The sequence below is a fragment of the Cibotium barometz genome, chromosome 57, assembly GCF_041138505.1.
Source record: "Cibotium barometz isolate CiBa-2024 chromosome 57, ASM4113850v1, whole genome shotgun sequence".
Classification (NCBI taxonomy): domain Eukaryota; kingdom Viridiplantae; phylum Streptophyta; class Polypodiopsida; order Cyatheales; family Cibotiaceae; genus Cibotium; species Cibotium barometz.
Window position 1 is genome coordinate 32,870,917 of NC_141102.1, and position 20,236 is coordinate 32,891,152.

At 46.3% G+C, this 20,236-nt stretch overlaps 1 protein-coding gene across 1 annotated transcript in view; it reads left to right on the forward strand.

Annotated features, from left to right (window-relative positions):
• The first annotated feature begins 1,257 nt into the window (after positions 1-1,257).
• The window catches only part of LOC147606663 (uncharacterized), a 62,238-nt gene continuing 43,259 nt past the window's right edge, over positions 1,258-20,236 (forward strand). Inside the window, exons 1-6 of the mRNA XM_086791718.1 lie at positions 1,258-1,597; positions 1,946-2,078; positions 2,616-2,687; positions 2,799-2,864; positions 3,019-3,090; positions 3,176-3,247. Coding sequence (XP_086647844.1) covers positions 1,519-1,597; positions 1,946-2,078; positions 2,616-2,687; positions 2,799-2,864; positions 3,019-3,090; positions 3,176-3,247 — 494 coding nt within the window. The 5' untranslated portion in view covers positions 1,258-1,518. The remainder of the gene's footprint in view (positions 1,598-1,945; positions 2,079-2,615; positions 2,688-2,798; positions 2,865-3,018; positions 3,091-3,175; positions 3,248-20,236) is intronic.

Here is a 20,236-nt window from a genome sequence, read left to right on the forward strand (position 1 = left end):
GCTCTTTGTCTCTACGCTTGTGCTTGCTCAGGGATAGAAGAAACTAGGGATTGCGTAGGTTTACTGGTTCTGCTGGGAGCTCTCTGTCTCTGTGCTTGTGCTTGCTCGGGGATAGAAGGAACGCGCGAGTCGTTTATTGTTTCTGAGGTGAGAGAGAGACGGCGGGCATTGATGAACTATGTTTTTTTTAAATATTTCATCGCCTTTAATTAGCCCGAGGCACACACACACACAAACATATATATATATATATATATATATATATATATATATATATATATATATATATACATACATACATATGTATGTATGTATATATAAATGTAAATAAAAACACACACACACACACATGTATACACACATAAACATATATGTTTTCTATTTAATTTATATTTTATTAAAAGATACTTTTTATTCTCTATCTCTCTCTTTTCACCCTCCCTCATTACACCTCTCTCTCTCTCTCTCTCTCTCTCTCTCCAGGTCTGCCCCATCTCAACACACACACACACACACACACACACACACACATGTACACACTGCACATACACTAATGAAAACACACACTCTCTCTCTAGGTCTGTCCCATCTCAACACATACACACACACACACACACATGTACACACCGCACATACACTAATGAAAACACACACTATCTCCTCCCACACAAACTATCTCCTACATAGAAATTCTTAGCCTCTCTCTCTCTCTCTCTCTCTCTCTCATGCACACACACACATACACACACACACTCTCTCTCTCTCTCTCTTCACGCACACTCTCTCTCACATAGAAACTATCTCTCTCTCTCTCTCTCTCTCTCACACACACACACACACACATAAATAGATTTACACACATATATATAATTTTAATTAATTAAATTTTAGATTAAATTTTAATGGTAAGGATGAGTGGTGAGGTGTGCTCACTCTCAAATAAATGCATCTTACATGTAATCTCTCTCTCTCTCTCTCTCTCTCTCTCTCTCTCACAAAGACACACACACACACACACATGCACATGCACACTATTTATATATACATGCTTACATACCTATAGATATACATACATACATAATATATATAAGTGTGTGTATCTATAGGTATGTAAGCATGTATACAAAGATTTCATTGAAAGATGTGAGATGAGATCTTCTTAGATTCAAATTAGAGTTGAAAAAAACCTTTAATTGCTACTCCCACCATATATTACACACGTCTCCCTCTCAAGTGCAACGGCACCACCACCAAGTTCTCTCCCCCTCTCTCTCTCTCAACACTAATTCCTGCTGCAGCACCCTTGTACACCAGGCAACTAACTCTCTTGCTAACCCTGCCATAGCCACTTGCTCTGCATTCACATAGCTTATACTTCCTCCCTCTCTCTCTCTCTCTCTCTCTCTCTTCCTGTCTACGCTCTTCAACGCAGCTAACACTCAGAGCATTTTGAACAGCCTTACATTTTGGGCGAAAACACATTCCTTCCCGTTTCACCATAGCTTGGCGCGCTCAGCTATGGTCACGCTCTATCTGGCGCTGCTCTTCGTCCTCGCTTTACCTCCGCCCTCTCTGGCAGTCACCGATTCTGGCGATGGTACAATGCCTGCCTTCTTCCATTTTTTTAATCTCCTTGCGTGCCGTAGAGAATGTATGTTTAATGTTTCTCAGATAAAGGAGGGTTAGAGATTAGGAATTTCTGCATCCAGAGGATTAGGGGCTCCTCAAGAGTGTTTCAGCTCTTTTCTGCTCTCCACATGCCCACTGTGTTATGCTCTCTATAGAGTAGGGTTCCTTCTGAGGATGTGGGCCGTGTTCTTGTGCCAAAAGTAGGGTTTTGTGTTTATTTAGGGATTAGGGCGTGTCAAAGTATGCCCAGGTATGTTGAAAATAATGCCCATATGTATGTTGAGGAAGTTGTTTGCTTCTTGTTTTTGTTGGGCAGCATCTGCCCTTGGAAATCTGTATAGCAGTCTCAATTCTCCGAGCCAGTTAACATCGTGGATGGCCACCAACGGAGATCCTTGCGGCCAATCTTGGAAAGGTGTACAATGCAGTGGCTCTGCAGTGACCCAACTGTACGTGGGTCCCCTCACCATCTCTACTTTGTTCGTCGCTACATGCTGCATCACATCCTCAATCATAGCATACATCAATGGCTATTAGTTGATTCATCCACATCCATGTTCTTTATCAACCCATGTCTTCATATGTCAATGATCAATTTCTCCTTTTGTTAATGCATTGCACAAGTGCCGCGTTGCATGATCACAAGCCATCTCTATTTGTCGATGAGATCATACACCATCTTTATTTTATAATGCTAAATGCTGCATCATGCATCATGTTATGTTGATTCAGCTGTATTTTTGCTGATGGACCAATGTGGTGCAACTTGATCATACAATTTCTCATCTCAGTTTGTTGACGATCATATGCCATCTCTATTTTTCTCATGGAACAATGCTAGTTCTCTATGTAGCATACATCATTTGCCTCTTACCTGTTGATTTATCTATGTTATGGTCTATAACAACCACATCACTTCTATTGGTCGATGTATCTATGTTATGCTGTCACTGAATCCACATTTTTGCAAGTGCCATCTTGTACAGAAATCTTGGAAGTTTGGGTCTTACTGGTCAGCTCGGGTACCAGTTGTCCCAGCTTAATTCTCTCACTGTATTGTAAGTTTCAAGTATTTTCTTATTCCTCTTGTTGAACAATATGAATTTTCTTTCTTGCATTGCCTGGTGAAATGCCAATTTAATTCGAATTTTTTGGCTTAATTAATTCAGGGATGTCAGCAACAATTTCATCTCTAGCAGTTTACCATATCAACTTCCACCCAATCTTCAGACATTGTAAGTTCTGGAAGCTTCTCATCACCGTCTTTTTAAAGCATGTGCCATGATAATACATGTCAAATACAGTCACATTGCAATAAACACATGAATTCTTTTGTACATGTTTTAGGCCAGTTTGGATGATCTTATTCATTTGTGAAGTCGCATGCAGGAATCTAGGAAATAACAGTTTTGGTAATAATCTGCCTTATTCAATCTCCAACATGACGAGTTTGTCTTATCTGTAAGTGACAAAGGCATTTGATGTGCTCTCTTTCCTCCATAGAAATGTTCGCGAGATGTCTCTTTTATATTTATTACTTGTGCAGGAATGTTAGTCATAATCAGCTGACTGGAAGCCTCACGGACATGTTTTCCAAGCTTGTTGATCTTTCTGTCTTGTAAGTTGATCATTGCATTCTATTCTAACCTCAGGTGCTGCCTTTATGCAAAAAGGCACCAGCATGCTCTCTTACTAGAAAGGTCAATGTTCAATTTTCAGTTTTGGAGAGAAACCGTAGTAGACCTTGTAGTAGACCTTCTAAGGTTCCCCTGGGAGTTTGTTTTGTGCCGTATACAATATGATTCTCATTGTGTCTCCTTCCATTGAAGAGGAATAATTTCACATTTGGGTTGTTTGTTTTATTTATTTATTTTTTCCAGGGAAAAGATCCTTCTATTAGTTAATAAAAAACAGCCTCAAAAGGCTACATACAACAACGAAGGACTAGATACAAACTTGCCTCCATGTACAGGGCAGGGATCAAATGATCAAAAGGTGGAGAAAGATGCACTTCTCCTCTGGCTAGCGGCTCTATGAGAAGAAGGCTATCTCATAAAAGGGGGGGAAGGGGGGCGGGAATAACCACGCAGGTGGTCTGTAATGCTAAGTGGGATCACCACCTCTATCGGTGAGAAAAGGGCCGGCCGCCAGAGCCTCAGGAAAGCTTCCCATCGCTTTTGCATGTGGTCAGAGCCACCCTGTCGGGCGCCCGGGGGGGGGGTGGGGGGGGGGGAATAACCACACAGGTGGTCTGTAATTCCAAGTGGGATCACCACCTCTGTCGATGAGAAAAGGGTCAGGCCGCCAGAGCCTCAAGAAAGCTTCCCACCGCTTTCGCATGTGGTGAAAGCCACCCTGCAACTTCCCTTGCTGACTGTGGAGGGTATGGATGATGTCGAGCCAAATGCTCGTGATAGACTCCACAATCGGAGTGTGGGTACCCTCGATGGCTTCATTGCATCTAGCTGTCCACATGTGCCAAGTTGCAATACTACTGCAAATCTCTCATCTCTGGCATGAGCCCGGTCTCCAGTGGTGGTCAGTAGATGGGGCTGCGACGATTGGTATTGCCGATATGCAAAGCTGAGAGACCTAAAGGGCTAGCTCCCCACCTTCCTCCTCATACGCCCTGACAACCTCAACCTCTGAGGCCCAAGCGACAGTGCCCCATGTAATGATACGGGTCGAGGTCCTGTCCATTGTGAAGATGGGGAGAATCCGTTGCTAAACCTATTGAGCCTTCAGTGAATCCCAAAGACAGTGTCGTTGAGACTCTTGAGGGTGGCCGCATCTCGAACACGCTGCTGGTTGACCACCAATGGCCAACCACATGCCAACCGCCAAGCTCCTGTGTGCCGTCAACCAAAGAAAGCGGGTGATCTTTCAGGGTCGAAAATTGTTCGAGAGCCTCTTCCAAAAATCTGAGAGAAAACGCCGTGAGAAGCCTTGTGACTGTGAGTCTGCGAATGTACTACTGTTGGGGTGCCATCAACTTCCCGCATCTGAATCCTGCGGCCTAGCCGCGCTGTGTATGGAAAAAGGGGGTATCCAGAGTCTCCTCCTAGTTTGTTTTATTTAGGCTGGGTTCATAAGTGTTTTTTTGTAAATGGAAGGGCAACTGTACACGGAAAATCTTATCAATCATGAAATCTTAAAATACACATAAGCATGGTTGTCACGGTACGAAAATACAATACCGTACGATACAATACCGTACGGGAATTTTTGGTACGATATGAAATTTTCGGATACCGTACGATAAAATACGGTTTTTATTTTTTACACTTACAACCTATGGAGCTTCAAGCTTGAATGTGAGGGAAGGTTGGGAGGGGAGGAGTCTACAGTGCTTGAGGAACCAGAACATGGATATGTGTCTCTCCCGGTTGGATCTCCCGATTGTCTCCAAAAAAGAACCTGGATGGGTAATGCAATACCAAATGTCTCCCAGTGTAGCGTTTATGACTAAGGGACCGTCCTTGCACAAATACGAGGAGTGCATCTAGGGTGATAATGTTAGGGACTCCTCTATAGATCAAAATGGCCATGTTCAAATCTTCTCCCTCGTACATAACTTGAGAATCTAATTGTCTAGCCTACCTATACCAGGGATCCCCAAGTGATGTAGCAAGATTCTCTCATCCTACCAATCAAGTGTACACTACCAGTCTACCTCGCCAAATTTTTTAGGTCTCTCAACAACCCCATATGGAATACCGAGTGGACACAAAAGTTGCGAAGTATTGCGAGCATTTGGGATCTTCGTAAAGCAAGGTTTCTATATTTTTTTTAAGCATTTGGGAAAAAAATTTTCAAGGAAAAATGGCTTTTTGGGGGGGGGAAAAACCCTAAAAATACCGTACGATATCGCACGGCATCGTACCACTCGTACCGTACCGTACGAACCTGTTCGTACGCGTACGAGAAACAACTATGCACATAAGCATGCCAGATAAAACAAGATGACAAATCTGCACAGTACACCACACTAGGGGCCAGAAGATGGGTTGATCCCCCCCTCTTTAATGGTTAGATTACCAAAAAGGAGTCTGCTTCCAATACAACTTTGCGGGTGCCTAGGGTTCACCACTGGTTGCACCTGTTTCTTCCAATACAATATGAAAACAAGAAAACATAACATAAACTGAATTTGCTGACAATTCTCAACACAAGTGAGCATTCTCGGCATCAAGCACATGCAGGACAACTATGGACAGCACATAGCACTCCCACATTAGCCCGGGACAACTCAACATCATCGTCTTCTTCTTGTTTGGCTCATAGAGCTCGACAGTAGTCAACTAGCCCTCAGTAGCCACATAAGAAATCGACCAGCAGCTGCACACAAGCTAGAAGGTCTTCAAACAGTAGAGGATCTGTTCCCCGCCCTTCAACCAGGTCTTCCTCTTGTTTATATGCCCTGGCTAGCAGCTTTTCAGACTTGTAAACAGCCCGCCAGCAGTAGGAGAATCCCAGTCGGCCAGCCTTCTATTGACACCTGGTAGATTTTTGTCGCGATAGATGGTTGCAGCAAGTTGTAAACAGAGAGAAAACAGTCGACCCAGAAAAGCATCCGTCTACCCCAGAACTTGACTTTTCTCCCATAATAGGGCTTCTCTTTTGAAAATAGCTCACACGTGTGCTTTTTTGGTCCAGAAGGGGGTGCCTACTTGAAGGACGCCCAAATATTGTCCAATGCCTAGCTTTTGGCCGCCACGTGTATTAAATAAGTCCTGCTCAATGTGTACTCACTTATAAATTGTCCGATCACTTATAAGCGAGTGTGAACTTGCACCAATAATTATTAGCATGTGAACTCTTAAAGCTGTAAATTGAGTTTTTGGGAATACTTACCGCCTGCAAAACACATGTAGACCACCTGTCAATCCCAAACAGGTGTGGACATACACGTCCATAGGGTGCCCAGGCGTCCTCGACCCCATGGACAACATAGACAGAAATCTCAGGCATTGTCCAGGTAAACAAGACAAGTCATCCAAAGATAAAATCAAAGTCATGCACACACATGAGTGCAGCTAGACCGGAAGAAATACCCATCTGCTCCGTTGTATCCGATAAAATGTCTAGGGCTCATGATCCTTCCGGAACCTTCCTAGAACATAAATACAAAAGATCTCCAATATAGCTAGTCCCAGAGAATTTCATCATGTCAGGCTCCATGAGCTATACATGTACACCATGTCAGGCCCCACAAGCATAGTAGCAACGGAAAGGGAACGGAACGAAAGCACCACTAGGGGAACGAGAACGGGAAAAAGGGGGAACGGAAACAAGGAACGATGTCACCATTTGGCCACCCGAATGGTTCACTCTTGCTTTCACACTATGTACATATTGGATTAGTGTCCATGGCTTATGGAATATGCCTATGCAGGTGATTGTCACGTGTCATGCTGTATAGTTGGATATGATATTCCGCTGGGACTTGATGTTATCATGCCCGGAATATCTGGAGGACTTGGCTTTCCGCTGGGACTTGTGCCTTTGTGTACATGCCGGAAACGCCTGGAGGACTTGGCTTTCCGCTTGGACTTGTGCCTTTGTGTACATGCCCGGAAACGCCTGGAGGATTGGCTTTCCACTAGGTCTGGTATTGCGTATACTTGCCTGGTCTTATATGGTTTCATGAACGGAAATTGCTCATGCCAATGCTGCATTGCATAGCATCTTTATGTGCTTGCCTGCAACTGAAATTGCATGCTGTTTTCATGCCTGCATGACCTATGTGTAGTTCCGGGTAAGGGGACGCCCGCCCGTGAACCGTGCGTGTGAAACTGTCTGCTGACATGGTTGTGTGGCATGTGAACAGGTGGTAAGTATTTCCCAATCTAGGCTCAAATAGCCCTTAGGACTTAGCCAATATTTATAAGTGAGTGCGTTCCCATTTCATTAAAGTTTGGGCGTCCAAAAGTCACTTATAAATTATGACCTCTTCCAAGTTCACACTCACAGAAGTCCCGAGGCGGACAAGACTCAATGTCCAGGACCTGATCCTCCCCTTTTACTCATAAATGGGTATCTCCCCATGTCCCTTCACCTGATTGGACCCCAATTCACTTACTTATTAAGAGAAATTCGTGTTTTCTCTTCATGAGGATTTTTGGAGACTGAAAACTCTGTTTTTCCACCATTTCTCTCCATTTCCAAGCTCTCCATAGCCATACCCAACTTGCTAGGGTGTTTTCCAAGCTTCCAAGAGTGTTTCCAAGTGCTAATCACTCTCCTACTCACTCCCAATGACTGAAATTCAGCAAAACAGCTCTCATTTTTGCTGTAATTTCTGGTCTTTTTGCTGAAAACCCTAATTTCAGCCTTCCTTTCTCAAGTTGAACCATAGGGGAAACTTTCCCAAGGTTCCCTTCATCCTCTTGAAGACTTTTGTCGCGAAGGATTGCGGCAAATCGAAGATATCAACACTTCTAAAGCTTCCAACGCGAAGGCTTCCGCTTGCAACAACTTCTACGAAGACTGGTAAGGTAATTGGACAACGTATTGTCATTACTTACTCAGTAGAAGGGCAGGACTCCTTGTTTAGCCGCCCTGTGTAGTATTTCTCTTGTCCTATGTGCTCTTGAAGATGTTGCTACCTTGCTTGGTAGAACATAGAGCCAATGGTAGAGAATATGGGCACTGAAGTCGGGCCGGGCATCAAGGCAGCTCCTTCGTGATCGACATACCATTGTTTTCTAAATGCTGAATTTCATATGCATTGGCATGGAGGATTTGGCAATGGATGCCCGTGAAACTATGTATTGAATTTCTCCAATAGTAATACAATTTACTCAAGGGGGGGGTTGGCCGTTCCGGCTCATTGTGTGCCTCTTGTCAATTCAGCAATTTACTTCTTGTATTTGAGCAAGTGTCCTTCAAATCTTAGTGTATTTAAGTGTATTGATTAGCATTGTGTTCAACCAAGTTACAAACGACCTAGATAATTACTAGAAATGACAATAAATCTTAACATACAATGCTCATTTATATAACCAAATTAGAGACTAAAGTCTAGTGCACCACACAATTTGCATGGCTAGATACTAACACTAGACAGATCTCAAAAGTCAAAATAAATTAGCCCACATCATACATGACATAAGTGACAAAAGGCACAAAATGTGGCCCACGGCCTAGATAAAAGAAACAACCCAAGTCTAGAGTCCAAGCCTCAAGGTGACATGCAAATAGTAAGGAGATATCATGCTTGGCTACTACCAGTGATGCCATCAAGGAGACTATCATCTATGTCAACCAAGAAAGCCATATCATCAAGACCAAAATCTGTAGCATCCAAATCTTTAACCCCATTCAGCCTCGGTAGTGCCATGAGTCTCATCCGTCCATTCATCGTGAGATATATCTTCTTCGCCCTCCGATCCACATAGACTCGTCAAGAATGTAACTATGCGAGGATAGTCATCCTGTGGAAAAGTAAAGACTTGGGCTATCGGGGATACGTCCTCTACGGAGTAGGAGTCAGTCGTGGTCAATAGGCGAATTAGCCATTCTAATTCCTCAACATTTTCCTCGCTGGCTAGTACATCTATATGGCCCAATTCGGTTTTAATTACAGGATAGCACATGTGAAATATCTGAGAAAGGTACAGATGATACCTCTCACCAAAGGTGGGAGTGGATGAAGTGTGATGCTCGTGCATCTGCCATATCTGCAAACACAGATATAGCATCAGTAGGTTCATGAAGACATGTCAATCTTGTTTCTAATTGTGTGCGGATAACTCTCCTCTTAATGTGCTCTTGCTCTTTTTACTATTTTTTTTTTCTTTTCTTTTTTGTGTATGTCGTATTTGGGAGTTACATGGTCAGGGGAGAAGGTTAGGGAGGAAGCAATAGAATGTCGAACGTGAGTACATGCTCCCCCCTTCCTTGGGTAGATCATTTTTTTTGCAATGATGTTGTAGCCCCTTGGAACCAATTTGTCCAGTTGTGTATGTCGTATTTGGGAGTTACATGGTCAGGGGAGAAGGTTAGGGAGGAAGCAATAGAATGTCGAACGTGAGTACATGCTCCCCCCTTCCTTGGGTAGATCATTTTTTTTGCAATGATGTTGTAGCTCCTTGGAACCAATTTGTCCAGTGGGTTATAGGTGGTGGGTTATAGGTGGTGATGTGGACAGATAGCTTTTTATGACCCTTGTGGCCACGTCAAGTTCCAGAGATGGTAGTGTACGCTCCCACGAACGAACGGAGGATATGACCTCCGACGATACATTTACAAGGGGAGACGTAGATTGATTGGTTTCTTGGTGGGTATTGACAAGGGTAGGTGTAGAGCGTGCAGAAACTTCTATATCAACGTGTGAATGGCATGAGGAGCTAGAAGCTTCCTGTGACTCCCCCCTTCCTGAGCTAGGTGGTATCGATTGATATCGTTTGGGAATCCAAACTAGCTCTCGAAGAAGTGGTGTAAGGTACTTCGTTACCTTTCCCTTACAACGGTCTTGAATTGTCGTTGGGGTGGCAACATTTGGCTTACAAGATTTTACAGGCGATGCAGAGGAATTCAGCTTACGCTTAGGGACCCAAATCTGGTCATTCCCTTCGTAGTACCCTTGGGCCGCTAATAATATTTTAGGAATCCAACGTGATGTTACCTTGCCTTTTCTAGGGCGGATAGCTGCTTTCCTACTACGAGGCTTCTTGTCTGAACGAGATTGAGCAGTAGAGGTAGCCGTTAACGAAGCTTTTGGGATCCATTTGTATGTACTCTTCGGTAAAGTAAGCGGAGTCTTGGGGACCACACTGCCTATCTCCACTCTTGGCATTGAAGCATTAGAGGGGTGGCAAACAATCAAAGATGGTGTAGCCACTTGACTCTGTGATTTTTCCTTATCTAGCGTTTTGTCCAGAGTTGATGGCTTAGGTGCGGGACCCTGAGTGGTCAGCTGGTTCTTGCGTTGTAACTCACCTGGTTGCCCAATCAATATTGCACTTGGTGGCTAACATCCATTTGCGCCCTAAGTTTACAGTTTCCTCCATGATACTAGCACGTTTAATCAAAAAGCTTTGAACCACAGTCCCCTTGTCATAGGCAACAGGAGTGTGCAGAATTCCCGAGACAGTGGTTTTCTTCTTATTGATACCCTTAACTTGGATGGTACTCTTGGATAAGGGTGGTTTTCCAAGTTGACACCACACTCCATATGACAGCAAATTGTGTTGAGTTCCCGTATCCAATAATGCATCATATAGCACCTTCTCGTAAGGACTCTGTAGCTCAATTGGGTATCGTAGAGGCGGGTCAGATTCTAGTGAATCCTCCTCTGCCTCCTCGAAAAATGCTTGCGTAATCTCCAAGTTGGCCTCTCGTTGGCACCTAACACGCTGCTGACGTTCTTTAGCGTCAACTCTCTTTTGTATCTTCTTAAGCTCAGCCTGTTCTTTAGCTGCCTTCTTCTGATGGATTGCATGTAATTCCTCTTGGCTTAGGGGGTCATAGTATCTTTTGAATTTACTCCCATTGAGGAATCCAACGGTTTCAACTCCGTCGAGAGTCTCCACTCGGATGGTACCTTGCGGGGTAATTTCACATACTCTGTACGGTCCCTTACTAGCATATTTTAGCTTCTTCTTTTCGTAACGCACTCCATACATTAGAACTTTATCCCCAACTTCGATGTCCTTGTTTTTCAGGTGGCGATCAAACCATTTCTTCGTTCTAATTTCCAAAACTCTAATTCAATGTGCACAAAACATAAGCCAAAGATTGTTCTAAGACGACCTAGGCTTTGATACCAATGTGAAATGCATTGCAAAAGCGTGTTCATGATTAATGCTAAGCAAAGAAGATTAATGCTAATCCTATGTTTAGCAAAGACAAAAGAGAAGGAGCGATAGACCTAATCTACTCTATATTGACAAAATATGCTATATATACAATGATCTTGCTGATTCATAGCTTCGTGCAAATGATCTTGTCGATTCACAACTTCATGATGCATACAAAAGATCTCTGTAGCCCTCTACTTGCAATCGGACAAGAGAAGCTCATGCTAATCCACCATTGTGTCCTTGCTGCCGTGCAGACTATGACAAATGGATCCTCTTGATCTTTAACTAATGCACATGACAGATGAGATCTCAACTCTTCGTGGAGATTTGCGGGTGCACGCTCACGATTGGCTCCACATTCTATTGTATGCAAATGGCATTGTTTTGATCTCAGACTTTGAAGCGGCATTGTTTTGATCTCAGACTTTGAAGCGGCATTTGGATATGCTACAGTGGTTTTCTGACAAGAGAGACCTCACCGTCGACCTCGGCAAAACTAAGGGCCACACATTGGCAAAACTCTATGGAACGGTGCTAGAGGCGGAGCTGAGTTCATTTGCAGAGAGATAGGGATGCAAAGCCTCATGACAGGCAAGCTTTCAAAGGAGCTACTCTACCCTTGACCACATCTTCACCCTTTGTGCCATCGTCGAGGAGGGTAGAGCACGACATCGGAGGATTTCCTGTTGCTTTGTGGATTCCCGCAAAGCTTTTGATAGTGCACCCCAAGCCCGCCGCCTCCAACGTCTACAGGAGATAGGAGTCCTATCTGACATGGTTTCGAGCATCATCGCCCTCTGTGAGTTCGTCACTGGGCGAGTGAGAGTCCCAAGAGGTACATCACAGGAGATTTCCAACACTACTGGGATGAAACGGAGCTGCCCTCTTATCACCCATACTTTTTGGCCTCTACATTGATGAGTTCTCGAGCTTCATTGAAAGATTAGGCGGGGATGGTCCACAGGCATACCCATCCCTACTACTTTATGCAAATGATGAAACAAACCTTCGTAAGGGCTATGGAATGGGTTCCAAAGTAACATGAAACGTTTCGTCGTTTTTAAGGTTTCGTTCCGTCTGTTTTGGACGAAATGCAAAGGTTTCGAAATGGCACTTCTTATATACACACATCAAATTTATAACATAGCCAACAAAAAGATGAAGATGCATTTTTTGGGACTAGTGGGTATGAAATTCATTATTTTGGGAGTAAGTTTTTGGGTATTTTCAAAATTTGGACAAGAAAAAGAGAGATAGAGAGAAGGAAAGAAACAAGTTGGAAGGGAAGAGGAGAACAGGGAAGGAGGTGAGAAGAAAAGGAGAGAAAGAGGAGGAAAGAAGTGGGGCGAAGAGGAGGAGAAGAGAGAGAGGAAAAGGGAAGAGGAAGAGGAGGCGTGGAGAAGAAGAAGTCAAGGAGCGAAGAGGAGGAGTGGACGAGAAGAAGAGATGGAACAACGGGCTACAGTTGGGAAGAAGCATGGGATGCGCGAAGTGACAAATGGGCAGCAAACATGAGCGAAAACGACTGCAAAAAACACATTTCCAAAAAAAAAAGCTTTCACCCGTTTTTTTGACCTCACTTTATATTTGGGCGAAACGCCGTTTCGATGGACAGGTTTCGTTTTGTTTCGAAACGTTTCATGCCGTTTCGAGAGAGCGAAACACGTTTTTATGTTACTATAATGGTACTTAGCTTATCTTAAAGAAAACAACAATTTCACGCATAAAACCTTTAGAAAATCTGAAAATAAACAAGAGAGAGAGAGTAGAGAGAGAAGACACAACACTAGGGATCGAAATAGTCTTGGGCCGATCCTCCCCCCGCTCCCCGCCCCGCTTCCCCCCCCCCCCCCCCCCCCCCCCCCCCCCCCCCCGAGTTATACTAGATAAAACTCCTTGGAGTAGTCTTGAGTACAAGTTCTCAAAGCTAGAGAGCTCTCTTGTCTTTTTACATGTCTTAAGAATTGAATTTATAGTTTTTGCCCAAAAGCACTTAAGAAAAGCACTTCTCTTTTTAGTATTTAAAAACAAACTAAACGTTTCGCTTCTCTTTTACATACAACCGTTATATGTTAGAAGACAAACTCGTGCACACATGTTATAAGAAAAGCTCTTACTAGTGTGGTTAGACAAAGAACACTCACAAACAAGATCTTTATGTGGAAAATAACAGCTTATGCAAAAGTAGTAGACAAGATACGAGAGAATGGTATATCAAAAGGGGCAAGAATACAAAGATGGCAGCCTCCCACACCGTGCACTTCTGTGGAAGAAGCTTAGATGGCTGCTTGAGAAGCTAAGGGAGTAGAGTGGCTAACAAGGGAGAGGATATGCTAAGTGATGAACTCTAGACTTGCTTCTTGTGTGTGAAGGAAGCATGGGGTGTCCTTATCTCTCTTCAAGAATGTAGTTTTGATTTTGAAGCATTGACTGTGTGACTACATTTGCGGGTACAACACGTGTGGTTCCTAGTGTCTCATTGGTGACCTCAACCAAATTCAATGGCGTAATCTTGGGTGCACTTGGATTATGTGGACATTGAGCAATCAAATGATCTATGCCACAACGATTACATGTAAGTACGGACATTCCCGACGTACTCCCTTGATTTGGTTGCATTGGCGTAGCAATCTTTTGTAGCCTATTAGGGCACTCCGCTACACGATGCGGTCCACCACAATCGTAGCATTGAAGAGGTGGTCTCCTGGCAAAGGTATTAAGGTTTTGCCCTCTTGTGGCGAGAGCAGCCGCTTGATATATACAGGCTTGACTTGCCCGAAATGATCCTCCATGTAGTACTGGGGAGTCATTTCAAACGTATCAATCCCATATGGAACACTGGGATCTATATCCTCTTCATAATCCCCACACGCACTATGTGACTCACAACCCATCTGGTTTATAGGAGTAACCCTCGGATGCGGAGGTTGTGGTCCTAGCACTGGCGGTGGTAACAGCACGGACTAGACTAAATTTGGGTTCCTTGGAACTATGTGTTGTGACGGTTGCTCGACAGGTGGTGCAGGTATCCGTGCGGGTACTTGAGGTGCGTTTGACCAGGCTAGTGGTGCCTGATTTGCTAACATACGCTTAAGTACTAGGCAATCCTTAGATTGATGGCCATACTTACCACATGTATTGCAAGTCCCGTTGAATTTAACTTTGAATGTGGGACATTCACTCGTGGTATGTGGTCCGAAGCAAATCGAATACCATTGTTGCTCTCTTCTTAGATACATATGGCTATTTTGAGGAGCTCGATTACCCCTAAAGTATTCTTGGAGAGTGTTAGTAAGGTCAGCTATAGACATTTCGGATATCTTGGGCTCCTTGGCAATAGGTTTTACAGTCATTGGGTCGTGCCCAGATACTTGCGAGCTAACAGACTGTGTCTCCGAAGACACCTTTTTACCTGCAATCATCAAGTTGTCTTCTAACTGGATTGCATTGCCAGCGACTGCTTCCCACGTCGTAAGACTTCTAATGACTAGGCCATTGTATATGTCCTCGTGGCGCAATCCTCGGATGAATCTATCAAGAAGTTGGTTGTTATTGAAGCGCTCATCGGGAGTACAGCGAGAATTTAGAGGCTTTAGTCGACTAATAAAGTCTCTCACTGACTCTCCTTCCTCGCGTTCAGCTTTTTGGAATTGCTACACCCCAAAGCACACCCTCACGTATGTATTCTTTCAAGAACAATCTCTTGAGAGTGGGATAGTGAGTACGCTCTTCAACCCTTAAAGTTCGATGCCAATCTCCGGCTTTTCCACTCAAGGTTAAGCCTAAGGCTTTACACTTATGTAGCTCATTGTGCTCTTCCAAGGAATCACACACGTGTTCAAAAACTTCAATGTGCTTCCTAACATCTTCGTTACCACTGAAGTTCTGAGTGAGCTTGGCAACTTGTACCGCCTTGCTTCTAGGCTCTTTCTCAGGTATGCCACGTATGTTTTCGACAATAGATCGTCCAATCGTTTGAGCAAACGTTGCTAGATCACCTTAGTGAGCATACATAGCTGGTGGAGGCACTTCTGGGATGGCCTGGTTGACAGGAGTTGGTACTGGTCTTGGTATGTATGCAACTGACGCATGATATGATATGTGACTAGGCATAGCTGCTCTTGGATAAGGGTTCTGATAAGGCATTCGTGGAGCATACGCCATTGGCATAACATGAGGCGTAGGAGCTACATTTGCATGAGTAGCGATATGTACATATGGTCGATATGCACTGGGACGCACTGTTGTAGGTACTGTACCACTAGGTAGCAGTGTTGTACTAACTACAGTAGTAACGGGTGCACTTTCCGTCATGCTCATCATCGGAGTAGGCATTGTGGATTCCCTAATGGAAAGTTGAGCCAAAGTTGGAAAGCTAAAGTTACTGCTCGTGGGCTCAACCTGCATTGAGACTCCAGGTGAAACAACATACGAAGGATCTACGGGACTCACCGAGGGAGTCTCTAATTGCAACAGGGTTGGTTGTTTAGCCTTGCCCGTATCCAAAAAATCTCATAGGGCCAGTTGAAACTAGGTTCACTCCCCTATTCTGCCTCTCGAATTGGATAATTCTATGGATAACTTTACATATCATTTGTTGTTGTTCATCTAGATTGGTGGCACTAGATGTAGATCGTATGACTTCTAACCAACCTACATGGTATGTGTAACCCGTGTATAGGTCAGTCAGAGTCTCCGTGTGTAGGTCATATTCCCAATTTTCATTGAGAAATATCCCATCTAAACTTGGCGTGCCAAAAGGTTCTTTCGAAGTGGACGCAATGTCACTTCTTGTGGTTTGACTTCTAGGGGCCTCTACTTTAGGAAGAGCGTCAGAAGGTGGTAGCTCAGTAGGGCCTTCATTAAATGAAGTGGGTAGAATATCCACATGGACACTCTTTGGGAGGCCAGGGTCTACATGAGATGTGAATGGCGAATCTACTTCCCCACCTCCTTCGTTTACTTCACTTGTCGCAGGTTCAGAGCGCGTAGCTCTACTAAAAGTCTCTAATAGACGACTAAACATGCTAGATCCGGGTTGTGGGGCCCGAACTGGCACGTTTTGGCTTGCTTCCTCAGAGTTCTGGGTAGGATGCCCTTCCATGACTTCAGAGTCAGAGGATGAGTCACTAGCCGCTATTCATGGATCTTGGGTTACACTTCCTTGGGTTCCAACTGAAGGCCAAGATGTTAACGTGGAGGGATGGTGTGAGCCTGCGTAAACTGAAATGCTTTCTAGTTGCTCAGACTCTAGCACCCGACCAGAGCGTAGATGCATGTGACGTGGGTATTCTACGGGCGTTGGTAACTACCCTTGAAGCCCACACAAGTGGTTTCTCAGGTGTTTCGCACCCCGTTTTTGTCTTGTTTTCAACCCGTTTTAACCCCCTTACTTATGGTCGAAACTGGACTAAGGCGTGTGATAGCTCAAGACGAGCGTATTGTTCAAGGGATCCTAGCGTGCTGCACAGTGTTCGCCTATCCGGAGCTCCCGTGGCCCTCAGAACACTCTATTTGTGCCTAGGTGTGAGGCTTAAATTAGAAAGTCCAAGGGTGCTTGTGGGGGGAAAGGTGAAGGCTTTGTCCCACATGCCCACTCCACTCCTTGGGGGAGTAGACTATATATAGAGCTTCACTCCTCTTAAGCTTTCACTTGAGAGAAAGCTATGGAGGCTCACTCTCCTATATATATATATATATATATCAAAAGACCGAGAATGAGGCCGGGGTTGGGGTCGATTGGAGTTTTTTCTTTTTCAATTTTTTTTTTCAATTAAAAATTTCTTTTCACCCAAGTTGGGTTGATTTTTTTTTAAAAACTTAAAAAATATTTTTAGAAAAAAAAAATCTTAAGGATAATGTTTTAGCTCATGAAAGAGTGTAGGTGAGAGTGGGCAGCCTTGCTTAACCCCAATAGTGCTAATATATCTCCCGAGGTCTTACCGGGTGCACCAAGTTAGCTCCTCCCCCCCTGCTCGCTGAAGCTCGCGCTCCCCCCCCTGCTTGCGCTGACTGCACGCCCTCCCCCCATTCCCGCCCTCGCGTCTGTCCCCCCCCCGCCCCCCGCTTGCACTCGCGCTTGCCCCCGCTCTCCCGCCTGGCTGTCCTGCACGCCCCAGCGCTGTAGCGCTCGCCGTTCCCTGCTCCTGCTCCTCTCCTTCGCGCCCTCCCGTTCTTCAGCGCCCCGCTCCCCCTTTTCGCCGCCGTCGCCTTATCTTCCCCCCCGCCCCCTGTTTCGCGTTGCTTCCGCCTCCCCCCTAGGGGCTTTTTGTCTCTGCCGCCTTGCCTCCCTCCTCTTTTTTTTCTAATTTTTCCATCCCCTGGGGTCTTCCTTTCTTTTTTGCCTTTCGCCTTGCCCCTCCGTCCTTTGTGTGCAGCTCGGTTCTTGCAGGACTCTCCGCATTCGCTCCGCCTTCGACATAGCTTCAGACACTGATGGAGGCTCCTCCCGCCCCACCTCAGAGGGACTCTCCCGCAGCCCCCTCGCCCGTCCTTGAGGATACCCCCATCAGGCTTTCTCTTTCGCCAGAAGAGGAAGCGAGCCTCGCCGCAGAGGTGGAACGCCTCCAGGCACATTCCACCATCTGCCGTATAGTCGGCACTCGCCCTAGCCGAGGGGAGATCCGGGATCTTCTCCAAGCCCACCTTCTTGCAGATGTGGGCAAGATCCTGGACGTTCAACTACTGGGCCGTGGTCACTACCAGATCGAGTTCGAGACAGCCCAGAGCATGGTCAAGGTCCTAGCCATGAGTCCCCTAGAACATCAGGGGTGCTCGGGCATTCTTCAGACCTTGGCAGCATGGCTTTGACCCAGCAGCGGCCGAGCAGGGAGAGCGCCTTTTCCATGTTACAGTTTGCTTCCCTGGACTCCGCCGTGAGTATCTGCCGCTCCTTTCTAGGCTAGGAGCATTGGTGGGTTCGGTGCTAGAGACTGGCCCCACAGCAGCTTCAGTGGTGGCCAGAGCAGCTGGGCTACCTTCGGCCAGAGTTTTGGTTCCTGACACTCCTCCCTTCCGAAGGTCATTCAGCTACCTAGGATAGGGGGCGATGGATTGATCAGAGAGTGGAGTTCTCGGGGCTCCCGAACTAGTGCTTTATTTGCAGGCAGGTCGGCCATCTGGCCAAGGCCTGCCCTCGCAGGAGACCCCGACCTTCACCGCAGCAGCAGGTCCCTGATGGCCCGCCCACAGATGTGGCTCGGCAGGCAGCCTCCGAGACACTTGCTCAGGCCACAGAGACCTCGGAGTGGCAACCTGGACAGGGGCGACGTCGAGAGAGATAGCCACAGCAGCACGCCCAGAGACCGATGCAGCAGCAACCACAGTCTCAGCATCACTGGGTTCCCGTGAGGAACAACTTTGCTCCCCTCCAGGAGGAGACCCCTGCAACGATCGAGGACTAGGAGATGCCATCACCCCCTCCTTCACCCCCCCCCACCCCCGTCCCCCCCTACCGCCTCGCTTCCACCTTCGCCGCCTCCCGTCCCCGCTCCGGTTTCGGCAGCGGCTCCTTCTCCACCCCCCTCGCTCCCCCCTCCCCCCTCCCCGCCCGCCTCAGCTCCCCGGGAGGCCCTGACAGTCCCCTGGCGTTCACCTGCAGTCCGGAGGGCTCTGAGCCTCGAGCACCGCAGAGGAGACTTACCATGCCGATTCGGGCTTCACGGATATCATCTATCCGCAGTCGGTTGAGTCGCCTCGGCACTAGAGAGCGCTCGGAGGCTTTTGATTACTCCTTCACGGGGCTTTTTGGAGTAGAGGGCCCCCATGAGCGAGCACCCATCCGAGTTCATGTAGTGATACCTCCGGCCCGCGGGGAGGAGGCACTTGATTCAGCGGTGGCCTTCTCGTTCCCTCTCTGTGGCCCATGCGACCGGGAGTGGACTCTGGAGCTCGCTCTTAGCACTTTGAAGACTCAGGCAGTTGAGTTTTCTCACCATGTGAGCGATCTGGAGGTGACAGATGTGATAGGCCGACTATGGGAGTTGGCTCATTTTTTCTTGGATCCCGGGAGTGTGGATGCCTCAGGGATTCGTCATTTGGTCGTTCGCATAGTGGCAGACTTAGCACGCGACCCTGGATATGTATGCATACACGAGGTTGCTCTATCTGAGCGGGTGTCTGTCGCCATGGGACACAGCCACTGGCGCCTGATCCGTGATTCTTGTAGCACACCGGGTGGGCATATTCGTAGCCGCTCGGATGGGGACTATTCTCCATCCAAGCCGCTTGCGAAGGCCCGTCGTACGGCTGAGACAACATCCACCTCAGCAGGTCATCCATGAGGATCATCTCATGGAATGTACAGGGCCTTGGCGGAGCACATTATATACGCTATCGTGGTTGCTTGAGGCAGGAGCTGCAGAGATGCCTGGTTGGTGGCAGTATTGATATTTTGATGATGCAGGAGCACCACTTGGGTGAGAGCAGGATCCGGAGATATGGTTCGGTGATGCCTGGTAGATGGGACACCTTTTGGTCTGCAGGGTTTGGCCCTTTGGGTGGACAGGGAGGAGTATGCATGGTCATTGCAGATGTATGGCGGCAGGCCATTGTGGATCGAGGGATCATTGTGCCTGGTAGAGCACAGTATGTCATTCTGAGGATGCATGATGAGCTCTTGGGCGTGCTCAACGTCTATGCGCCCAACCATGCTAGTGCCAGAGCAGAGTTCTGGACCCAGGTTACGGATGCATTGCCAGAGGCCGCACATTGGTGTGTCGAGGGAGACTTCAACATGCTTGAGGACCCGGCCGATAGGGTGGGAGGCAGTCAAGTTACAGTGCACGGCACGGAGCTTGCAG